A 12208-nucleotide genomic window follows, 5' to 3' on the forward strand; every position below is an offset into this window, starting at 1 on the left:
TTCCTTCATGATAGACGTATGGTGCGGGTGTTATTTTAATGATATCAACCTTTTTTCACGGTAGCCTGTTGTAAAGCTGCGTTCGTTCATGTACGGTGCTTACCATTTAACTTCATTTTATTAATTGACTACAACAGCCGCATGTCTCATTGTAAAACACAGCACATTACAGAAAATTAGTCATATTAGTAACAGAAATTGAAAGGGATCTTGGAAATCACTTTGGAGATAATCAGTTAGATGTCGACCGTGGCAGAGCGACGGAGAATCGACATGTTCATGTATAACCTGAATTAACTACACGACAGAACATCAAACTGACATCCGGCTGATACTTGAAAGCAGAGAGAGGATGGTAGGACAGGCCACCCAGGCAGATGCACAGTATAATATTCTGAGGAAGAACTACAATTCTATCATCATCACGATTTGGCATGTAACCATTTTGTACGAATAGGATAACTAAGAAGGCACCACAAACTACGTTGCCAGAAGGCCGATATGGACAATACAATACATTGTGTAACATCCAAGTGTATTCAGCTAGTAAACCTTCACCCTGTATAATGCTTAAAATGCATGAATCGAAATTGATTAGGGTGGGAAGGGTAGAACATAAACATAAGATAATGTTAACCAGAAAAAAAAATTATGCAGCAATTACCGTTAAAACTAGATTAAGATAGCTTGCTTTAAGTAGTACAACAATATCCTGAGAAACTGAAAAAATCATTCAGATGCCTGTATATGATCGTCAAAACTAGGATGTACTACTACTATCCATAAAACTTTTCCTTGAGAAAGGGAATAAAGTAGCTAAATTAAAGCACAATGAAGAAAAGCAAACATGTATTCTTTTGTACCTGTGATCTGCATTGACAACAGACAATTGCGGGAGAAGTGTTGCCTTCTGGCAAATATTCCTTCTGTAATGAAGCAAAAATTCTAGCTAGCTGATCAGCTGCAATCCATCAAAATTTCTTCATTTCTTATGACATCCAAGTTCCCTTTGCGAAGGCAAATTCAAATATAAACTGATTTCTTGAATAAGTTGAGCCAAAGATCTGGGATGGTAAAAGAAATTATTGAATCGGTTAATTCCAACTGATGTCCAGCAAACGTTCTTTTTTTATCTTCATACCTCCATTTCCACGGAGACATAACTAGGAGCCACCAAAGGTTAAAATTAATTGCTCTAGATGTGCAAACCTCATCTGATCGTTGTTTTTCTCTTGAAAATGCATTCACACGACCACAATGCCATGCCTCCAGATCTTTGTTTTTCTAAGCAGAAAACCACCTTTAGGAGATGCCTGTGAATTCTATAAGTTCCACAGAGATACAAAAAGTATAAATTCACTTGCAAATTTAACGAACCATTTGACCTAATCAACATGTGGATGGTGCACCCCGTGGAATTAACAAGTACGTGTATGTGCTTACATGAAATATAAGCACAAGCACAAACTGGTCTTCCTCAGTTTCTCCAGCTATTCATTTTCAACCAAAAGGTAGGAATCCTAAAGCTCAAGCAATTTTAAGACAGATGCTACCTGGTCCTCATATTTTGTAACATGTTCCGAGCCTCTTCCAGGACATTTATGTATGCAACTTCCTTGACCCATAAGTTCTGCATGGGCTGCATTGCAGCATTGAATTCCAAAAGATCCGCATCTAATGATCTTAAGGCATCTGAATCAAGTGGTGATCCAAGAATGTTCTGCCACAAAAAGGAGACAAATAATTTAGAAAGACAGAGAGTAATATAATAGGTAGACCTCTCTATCCTGCAAAAACAGCCCTACTATTGCTGCTAATACTATTTCATTCCTATGATATAGTCCAACTAGCACTCAAGCCAAGAAGAATAATCAATTACCAAAAAACAGTAAAGAAACATAATTTCAGCAGTAAAATACATCTATGTACTGACAGACAATGACTATATGAGAGAAGAATATATTTGTTTAGTGTTATTTAGAAACAACAAACTTAGCAAGAGCAGCCTAGGTGTCATCTAGGCTCGCCTATGCATTAGCCATAAGCTTTACGTTCTTGAGGTTTATATTACCATCAGTGCCAAATAATTGTCATAGTTGATATGTAGTAAACACATAATCTAGGTTCTATATATCCTTCACATTTACTATTCTCTTCATTTTTTATTTCTCGACCATCTTAATATCTCGGGGTCATGCAAGAGCATAGCTAACTACTAGGCTTTAGATCATCCCCAATCTACCTGCCCACCACCAAAAGTATTTTAAAAACTTTGTCACGCACAACAAGTGACTTGTCCTAGAATCTCGTAAGAAAACAGTGGTTTAACAATTAAACATATGATTCCCACAATTTGGATACTTGATGTATTGACAATATGCTCCAACACTCATAAGCCTAAACTAGAATTAAGAAGGTAGATACTCTACCCAGTACCCACTAAGATTATTTGTGGGGTAAACATCCTCAGACACAGATAATTATTACTACTTTGGCTAAATTAGCAGGATATATGTTCATTTGAAGAGTATTTTCTCCAATACATGAATATAAGTAGAAAAGAGAGAACTCACAAAAACAGGTCCCTGACAGGCTTTGAGAATAATAAACTTGAGTAGTCTCTCTTCTGAGTTGCTTAAGATTTTATCTGAATCATAGAAAGGTGTTATCCCATAGTTTTTTATAATGACCTTTTGGTGCCTCTTCAGCATTTTCTCTAGATGATGACCAACACTGTGCTTCAAGTTTCCACTGCTCTCTCCCCTGGAGACTTTGTGATTGCTAAACAAGTACTTGCATGCACTTTCTTGCAGCTTAAGCAATGTCTCAGCCTGATCACCAGCAGCCCAGCAACAACACAAGGATGATCCATCATCTGTGTAAACAAATAATCAATCAGAGATAAGAACACCAGTAATTAACACAAGGCTTGGTTTTTTCTACATAGACTACTAATTTGGCAAAATCCGAAGGGATAGCAAACTTGCTCAGGCATAGGGAATGAAGATTCATTATTCTTCTTTGACAGGATTAGATTGTGATTGTTGGTAATCTTATTTGTTGATGAGAAGGCTAGATTCCATAGGAAATGACAAGGAAGCACAAATTAGCCTTTCAAATTTTTTTTATTTACAGGAACCTGGACTACTAACTAGAACACTATAAATCTACAACCTAGTAGCAGAAAGTAAAATTTTAACAAGAATATTGAGATGATTTCAGCTTTGTTGGTTTACTGTGGAACTCAAGTGAGTACTAACAGCTAAACATACTAAATTGGTTCCTAATGTGACAAATGTTCAATCAACAATGGAGCAGTTAGATTAAAGTTTATGTTCTGATCTGTTTTTGTGTATGCATTAAAGTTAACATACATGTCCAAGAATCAGCAACTCAATCAAACTCCTCAATGGTAAAGTTGTGTTCAGTGCATAATTATCTCTTAATCAGCCAGACCAACCAACCAACAAAATTGCAAAGATTCCTCCAAAGAGCAAATGTGTAATCTTTGAATGTTCTAACATTTGAACAACTGCCAAGTCTGACAGATATTGACTACAACAAATGTGCAACCTCAGAGTTTAAATGCCAACTATTATGCTAATGCATGATAAAGCAAAAACTGACTCCATTGTGACCATCTATTATTCATGATGTTTTAACTTTTAAAACAGTTAAGCATATATTTTCAACCGGTGATCTTTCTCACAGGGGACAGAGATTTTCTGAACTGAAAATCCTATCATAACAGACATTGACCAAAGCAAATGTGCAACCTCAGTGTTTCAATGCCAAACATAACGCTAATGCAGGATAGGTTAAAATAAATAAATAAAAGAAATTTAGGAAGTAGGATTACATCTCCCACAATAGTAGACCAAAAACTGACTCCCATTGTGAACATTTATTCAAGATGTTTTAAAACAGTTAAGCATATATTTTTTTAAAAGTGTTCTTTCTCACTGGGGACAGACTGACCGAAATTCTCAGAAGTGCCATTAGACATCACAGGAATACCTTACCCAGAACAAATCCAGCTATCGGGATCTTGACTTTTAATACTCTACATTGTCTGCCTGGTTCTATGTTGATGGAGCCATGAACATAGTTTTCAAGAACCAACTTACAGGGCATAACAACCTGTGCCACCAGCGTTGCAGAGTGCCAACCATCCAGGAGGAACAAGAAGAAAGAACAGGGGTCAATTATCTAAGATAAGAACAATTAGCAACTATCACTATCCCAAGGTATTCAAAGTTTCAAACAAAACATGCATGAAATGGAAGACATAAATTCACTATTTCAAATTAATAAAACAAGCATAAATAGAGGACTTCTTAATTCTTACCCTGCAGTGGAAGCGAATGAGCTTATCGTCCAGGCATCTCATTAGCTGTGAGAATAAACCTAATGAAACTCTGTATGATGAAGCCTTGTTTAGAGAATGGAATCTGGATGCTTGCATAGTTATTTTTTCTTTCTTCTGGTTAACAACTTCTTTGGTGGAGTGAATTTCAATAAAAGTCACCGGAGTTAGTAACAGTTCATGCCTTCTGCTAGAAGACCTGGAGTTCAAACATGGTTAAGTTGCAGCATTGCAAGCATTTCTTATTTGAGACCATATGGAAAATGCATATAGAAGCATTTTGATGATGAGACCATACTATCAGAGCTCATTGTTGAAGGTCTCATCCATAGTGATGAAGTTGTAACTCACTAGTTAAGAGTTTTAGCCAACATCGGAATTGCAGCAACATATTGCAAGCCACTAAACATTTCAATGAGGAAGACAAAGCAGAAGGACCCGGCACTCCACAAATTTCTAGTATTCAAGTGTCTACCTGATTGTTTGCAATCGATATCTAAAATACTACAGTTGATTTCAAGTTTTCAACTTTCCTAGATCCTAATATATGTGTGAACTTCCATAAGGTATCAGGGCAGCTGTTCCTGAGTTCAAATCCCATCAGCCTATGTCATTTATAATATAAAACCTCCACCTATTCAATTCTACTTCTTGAGCCTATTAAAATGCTTAAAAGTGGGAGAGAGTATTAGAATATAAAAGGATAAAACTACTGTTCTCCAACTTAAACTTTTAGAGTAAGGTGGACAGTTAAAAACCATTTTCCTTGCTTCCAACATTTGACCTGCAATTATTTTTCTTACACACTAAATTCATCAAGATATCAACTTTCATAGGATTGGTAATTTAAAATCATGCAACTTTACAAGGTTGCCATGATGTTTTTGAACAACTAGAAAATAAAAGGAATGTCAGTTTGACCAAAAAAGATGTGAATATTAAAATCCTGAGTTATGATATTCAAAACAAACTAAAACAATGAGAAACTACTGACAAAACAACAATAAAACAATCTAATACGCTTAATTCGTACACAAACATCTAACAACCCTATAAATGCTCTAAAAATATATAGGAGCATGATATTAGCCCCATATCAAGTAAATGTAAAAAAGCATATCTTGAAGACTTGAACAGTTGATGATCCAAGATGTCACCAAACAGGCAAGACCATTACAAGTAATTTCGGAAAGCATTCTCCTTATGAGCACAAAAGAAGTCATGGTCATGGAGGAGCCACATTTCAATAAAGTAATAATAACTAATAAGGGCCATACCATGTCACGAGAACCCGATGAAAAGTTGCTCTTACTCCTGCTCCAATCCCAATAGGATAAGCATGCTTACTCAGATGACCACGTATTTGCACCTGTAAGAATGAAACTGTGCAATGAGGTATCAATTCACCAGCCGCAGATGAAAATTTTTAAATGGATATTTACCATACAGTTATCATCTGCTACATGAATACAGAAGTTGGGTGTTCTTTTCCCTCTTTCAGCCAAACACTTAGGGCTCATAAAAGATCTAGATTTGCAATTAATTAAATGAATATGCTCTATGTTTCCATTTAATGATATCAGGTCTCCTTGAGCCAACCTGCAGCCCCGAAAAACAGCAGGCATTGGTCGCTCAGCCATCATAAGTTGAACACATGATGATGTACTCAATACTTCACTTGGAAAAGGAACAAGCCTGGCCAATGCATGTTGCAGTACTTTTTCCTTCACTGATACAACCGGTTCACAAAATAGACGCAAATGAAAGTCTGAGTTTTCATGAAAGTGGTTCAAAGGATGTAAAAGTATTAGCTCATTCTGGCAGCATTTTCTTGAAGAATTTCCACTGATTCTGACAGAAGAAACTCCAGAAGAGTGATTCTCTGATGATTCTTTTTTATTATTATTCTCACAGACTGAGGTAGAAAAACTCCATAAACTATCTTGAGAAATTACAAGAGCTTTAGCACATTGCAAACATTCACACTTCCTTTGATTGCATGGAAGGCCTTCGCTGGAGCACTTAACAAGATAGTATCCACCTATGCGAAGCAACTGGCAGATGGATGAAAACACAGTTATGGCACAGTAAAAGAACCATATCAAGGGCAAATAATCTGAAATATATAATTTAGTTCATCAATACTTTTACCAAGAAAACGAACAAAAAAATGTTATCTAAGCTCACCTGGTACCTGATAAAGTTAGCAGAATTAAATTCTAGCAAAATTATCGAAGCAGGTTGGTTATCAATTGAATCTCTCAGAGCATTGTCATCAGATTCACATAAGGAGCCGGGCACTAGAGTACCACGAAAATTAGTGTTCTTATAGGTAAGAGAACAAGGAATATGACAAAATCTCCTTTCACATGCTTTAAGGTTCCTGATTAGATCAGTAGGAAAGACTCTACTTGATAAGAGAACAAATTCTTCTGATGTAGACGATTTTACTTCCTGATCCTTTTCGCGATACATAAAGTCAGAACTCGCATCTAGCTTGTCCTGGAAAACCCCTGCAAGTTGATTATATTCACTTTTATCTGGAAAAAAGAGATTGTAAGGGAAGACCGAAGCCTCAGCAAACAAACTAGAGGACTTTGACATAGTTGGACTTGGATCATCTTGAAACTGCAGCAGTAAATGAAGCAAAAAATGAGACAACAAATGAACTTATATAGAACATGGAGGTCGTAGTAGACATCTAAGTAATTAGCTAAACATACATCATCACTTGCAGGGAATTTGTGAGTTATGCGCAACAGGTGAAACAATCCACCACCATTACTCTTAGTATTTGCCAGATGGGAAGGACTACTGGAAGGAACATGAAGGCAATTTGAGTCCCTGAGATAGAAATGGACATAAACTGCAATCTCATCTAATTGTTTTCTAAATGGGAACTGTTGGAATATACTCCTGCAAGATAGAGGTTGACCAAAATGATATCGCAAATTTTCTAGCTGAGTTGGCAAACCTTCCAGGACAAGCTTGTAATCCCTGACCTGAAAAACGAAAAATTCAAATTTCCATCAAAACAAGATGGTGAGACTGCTCAAAGAGTAAGAATTATCCGCCTTAAAATCTCACAAGTTCATATTAGAATCTTGACAGCACTGATCATTTTCATATCTAACACGAGATAAATTGAGTCATTGTTAGTTCCAATATGGCAGCATTCAACCCCATGGACTATGCTATACATTTACCAGATGTAAAATAGCAGCATACGAAACAATAAGCAGCAAAAGCCATCCTTTTCACTTCATTAGAACATGACTTACTGTTGATTATATAGATCCCTTGCATCAAATTTAATGCTTTTTTTCCAAATCGTTCATGTTCTCTGATATCTTACAAATTAAAACATACCTAATAACTAGGCATAAGACAAATAAAATCGAGAAAAATCCAAGATCAAAGAAATGCAAATGTCAAAGTAGCACAAGGAAAAGAAAAAAAAAAACTTCAATTTCATATCATGGTTTGAAATATCAGCCAGGCACAATCCAAAACAAGGCTTGATAGTAGATAAATGACTGATATCAGGTATGAACAGTGAATTTCGGTCAAAATGGGTAAGGTTTGAGTCCAAAATGAGTCTACTTTGCATCCAACAACTGGTCAGCCCAAACTCAATTGATTTAAACTCATGTAAAAGAAGCCTGCAGGGCTGCTTTTGCATCAACAACTCATTAGCTCAGACCCACTTGACCTAAACTCTTGTGAAATGGATTTGCAGGTCTACTTTTGCATCCACAACCCATTAACCCAAACCTAATTAATTTAAACTCTTATGATTAACCACATAAAAAATGCGGGACCCCTTTTTGTCTTTTTCATTAAATCTTCAATTCCCTTTATCTCCTCTTTTTCTTCTCCAATTCGCATCGTCTCCTAGTCTTTTCCAATTTCCATCATCTCCCTCCTTTCACATACACTTAAGGAAATTATGGACTCTAAAAGAAAAGGGCACCATAAGGGAAAAAATTTCTCACAGCAGTAAATTTATGAAGCACCATACTATTAGAAATTTAAGCCATTAATCAAGTAATTTTCATACAAAAGATAAAAACAAAGTAAAATTGGCATAGTACATTACCTCATAAACACTTTGCTCATTGATATTTGACAATAGGTCTGGTATCACAACATCTAGACTTCCTGTTGCATCAACCAACTGCAACCTCCCCGAAGATGAAGAGGTCTGAAGGCACAAATAAGAAGAGCTTAGATATGAAATCACTATTATGTTTGTTATGACATAAATAAATCAAGAAACTGCAGTGTAAAATTCATTACTCTGACTCATCATTACACAGAACATTTTCTTAGATAGTGTGACTTCAAGTGATGTCGAGAGAACCAAACCCAGTACCCAAATAACCCCTTCCAATCATAGATATTACTTCAGATGAATAAAAGTTTGAGTTGGAACCATGGTGTTTTGATCATCAAATGTTGGTGAATGCAAATCTACCGAACAAAGACATTAATTGAGAAACGCAATCATGAGGAACGACGATGGCCATTTGAATTTTCATAACATCAAATAAGAGACGAAATGTAGACAGAACTTGGACTACAATAGCAAACTTAAAATAAACTAACAGAGTAAAGATGGATACATTAATCATGTTAGAGAACCAAGTAGGGACGGTGTTCCAGAACAGTAACCTGTAAACAAGCAGAGAACTTACATAACAAAAAGCAATGCGAGGCAGGTCATGGATCACAGGATGAAAAAGTTAAAAGCTATGTTGATATTCTTCATACAATGGATTCATTCGCATAGAAGTGGAACAAGGCTCGAAATATGCAAGGCAATCTATTCGGCAATATGTAATCAGATCTTCCTAGGTTGATTTCTCATCCTTTTAGATCTGCAAACTACTTGTTAATATCATCAATCATTTTACTAAGATTCTCATAGGAGCAACCTCATCAACCGATGTAAATAGAAAATCAAAAGGTATGTTTAATTATTCAGTAAAAGTAGTAAATCAGTCTCCAAAGTTGAGATAATAAGAGAAAACAAGCCAACAATGGAAATGTAGTATATATATGAGATAATAAGAGATTGTCACTAACCTTGATTCTCCCGATTAAAATGAGGCCCAGATTTTCACTCGGTATTATTCTTCTAATTACACTAGGATAAGACAAGGTTTCACAGAAGAAATGGTTAAAAGTGTTATTATCTCCAAGTTCTTTGGCATCTTCCTGTATCTTTGGTAGCATTGACACCCATATTTCTTCACATTTGCTGACAAAATTAGATAGAGGTATTACCTGATCAAGAAAGAGAGTTTAGTAATATGAAGAAAAGGAGTTCTAGAAGCCCTCAAATAATTTAAAATTAAATTACAGAGGAAATTCTTACCAGCTTTAGAGGTGTCAAGCTTGATCCGGCATCATAAGTACACCGATCATGCTTGCAAAATTTCATAAACATTCCCTGCTGTTAGCAATTCAGAGTAGGAATTACAAAACCAAAGAAAGAAGAACAAGCAGCAGAATTATTGAAAGATTAGATGACTGCCCTCTATCCGAGTACAGCATAAGTCAGTTCAAGAAGAAAACAATTTTAGTGGCACCAACAAGAAAAGGTCAAAAAACGTTAATTTAAATCACTAGAAGTAACCAATTCACCTGGCATTTAAAGGCATCTGAAGATAAATATCTGGTAGCATAGATTTGAGCCAATCCTTCCTTCTGTTGATGCCTTGCATGTGTTAATTGTTAGTTAAAACAAACTGATAGAGAACAAAATAAAATGCCAATGCAAGTATTATATGGTATAGTGCTACTGCATACAAAAATCTACTCCCAAATACAAAATTACATGTCTTGAGCCCAGAATTTCCTTGTCAGACAGAAACATTCCAAATTTTTCCTTAAAGCATGAGATCAAAAGTAATACCCTGGTATCCAACAAAAAAGAAGTCAATTACACCATGTCAACTAGATGAATCTGATTGGTAGGGAGCCAGATTAAGGTTTTCCAAGTACCTACCAAAATCTAACAGATAATGTTAGAGACTCAATGAACTTCCCCAAGAGGCTTGTTCTCTGCATCTTTGTATGACATCTGCAAAATCATAGCAGCTGTAAGACCTAGGGTACAGAGCCAGCAAAATCAACATAACCATGATTAAATCAGCTGCTTTACTTGGTGTTGGACAGTGAAAAGGACTTGATAACAATGTTAGTTTTAACACATGTCCCAAGCAGTACTATCCTGGTCCAAGCAAAATTTGGACGAACTAAATGAAAATTCGTAACAGAAACCTACAAGAAGTGTTTGAAGGTGATTTAATACACATTCAACAAATTAACCTATGAAAGCATATAAGAATCACTCCAATAGTACGAACAGGAAAGATCACATACAATAGCACCAACTCGAATAGAATGCTGCGGTAGAACTTGTGTATCATCAACTAATAGCCAAACATTTTTATCCAACTCAATCACCGCACCCTTCATGTAAATCCCGACAACAACCCCATTATATACTCTTTCATTATTTCTAGCTTTCTCTACCATGTCAGCTGAAGGTAGAAATTGTACCGGTAATGGATATAAAGACGCTGTAGTTTTCGTTGTTGACACGAACATGGCATAGGATTCCTCTCCTCCAACAAAAACAAGCTTCTTCTTCAATCCCGAGACTAAAATTAATCCCCCAACCAGTTTGCAGAGCAGGGGCCGCCATAGAGACGTAGGTTTAAGGAAATATACAAATACTGACTTGGTGAAAGAATGTACACCGTCTCCTCCTACATGCGATGAATAATTCCTACAAATATCACACTCGCAGGAAAGTATCTCAGCAAGAAACCCAACAGAGTCCCCACCATGAACTATATTTGCATGAGATTTCTTCTGATTCCCGCGAGCTTGTGCCGCACGAGGGACGTTAAAGACTGAACTGACCGAACTAAGAACACCGTAGGCACGACCACAAGAGATTGAATGGGTTTCTTGAGACGAAGATGTCGATGGCATCGACAACAAGAATCCACGATCAGACACGACTTCCCTACCCGAAAAGCACCACCTGATCACTTCTAAGACTCCTCCATCGGCCCCATCCTTAAGAGGAACAAAATTCCAAGCCAGCACATGAATCTCTCTGCCAAGGACGTTAGGATCGAAATCAAGAACGTAACAGCAAACCCTGGAGGGTCCATCAGAGAAGGAAAGGCAATGGTTTTGACAACCTCTGCATCGACCGGAATCCTCCGGGAGAAGAGAGAATTTTCCGATTAGAATAACGGGTTTCTTGATGGCGGAGAAAGAACTAGGGCTAGGGTTTCGATCGGAAGATTGGATATAGGTTTCGAGATCGGACATTTTGAACGGATGAGGCGAGGAGGAGAGGTGGAGGGAGGCGGCGCCGGTGAAAGGACGAGAGAGACGAAGGAGATCAGAGAGCGAGACGAGACGGATGTCTTCCATGGAGAAGCTACAGAGAGAGAGAGAGAGGGAGGGGGAGGCCGGGGGCAGAATTTAGATTTTGAACTGGGTTAGAGGCGGCGGATGTGGGAATGAACCTGAAAAAGACCGTAATATCCCTGTGCCACTGTACAAGATAAAGGGGGTAGTTTAAGAATTTCATATCTTATTCCCGCCAAGATTCCTCTAGGCTCCGGAAATAATTTTTTTTTAGTTACGGATGAAAATCCTAAAATATTTTCATATGAAAATGCTACGACTTTGAAAGTTTGTAACCAATAAAATACTTAATTAATAACTACTAATTTTTTATATCACACTTGTTATCCCCATTAATATCATATAAAATATTACACTCATAAGTAGCATTTAAGAAGATGAAAA

At 36.8% G+C, this 12208-nt stretch overlaps 1 protein-coding gene across 11 annotated transcripts; it reads right to left on the reverse strand.

Annotated features, from left to right (window-relative positions):
* Positions 1-195: 195 nt before the first annotated feature.
* Positions 196-11869, reverse strand: LOC140775009 (CST complex subunit CTC1). Of its 11 annotated transcripts, none has more exons than XM_073118227.1 (18): positions 10937-11869; positions 10757-10846; positions 10536-10654; positions 10380-10454; positions 10209-10287; positions 10016-10078; positions 9747-9824; positions 9455-9655; positions 8466-8570; positions 7090-7368; positions 6554-6994; positions 5809-6420; positions 5644-5735; positions 4349-4565; positions 4023-4209; positions 2574-2875; positions 665-1720; positions 196-569 (listed from the first exon to the last, which is right to left on the reverse strand). In XM_073118227.1, the coding sequence occupies exons 1-17, from the start codon at positions 11825-11827 to the stop codon at positions 1550-1552; spliced, it is 4002 nt and encodes a 1333-aa protein (XP_072974328.1). In that variant the 5' UTR covers positions 11828-11869; the 3' UTR covers positions 196-569; positions 665-1549. The 11 variants fall into 11 exon arrangements, with proteins under 11 accessions (XP_072974328.1, XP_072974325.1, XP_072974324.1 ...); XM_073118224.1 differs by having other exon boundaries at positions 665-1064; positions 1210-1720; positions 10757-11869; XM_073118223.1 differs by having other exon boundaries at positions 665-1064; positions 1142-1720; positions 10757-11869.
* Between the last annotated feature and the right edge of the window lie 339 nt (positions 11870-12208).

The sequence above is a fragment of the Typha angustifolia genome, chromosome 13 (genome assembly GCF_048772165.1).
Source record: "Typha angustifolia cultivar Huaian chromosome 13, ASM4877216v1, whole genome shotgun sequence".
NCBI classification, from domain to species: domain Eukaryota; kingdom Viridiplantae; phylum Streptophyta; class Magnoliopsida; order Poales; family Typhaceae; genus Typha; species Typha angustifolia.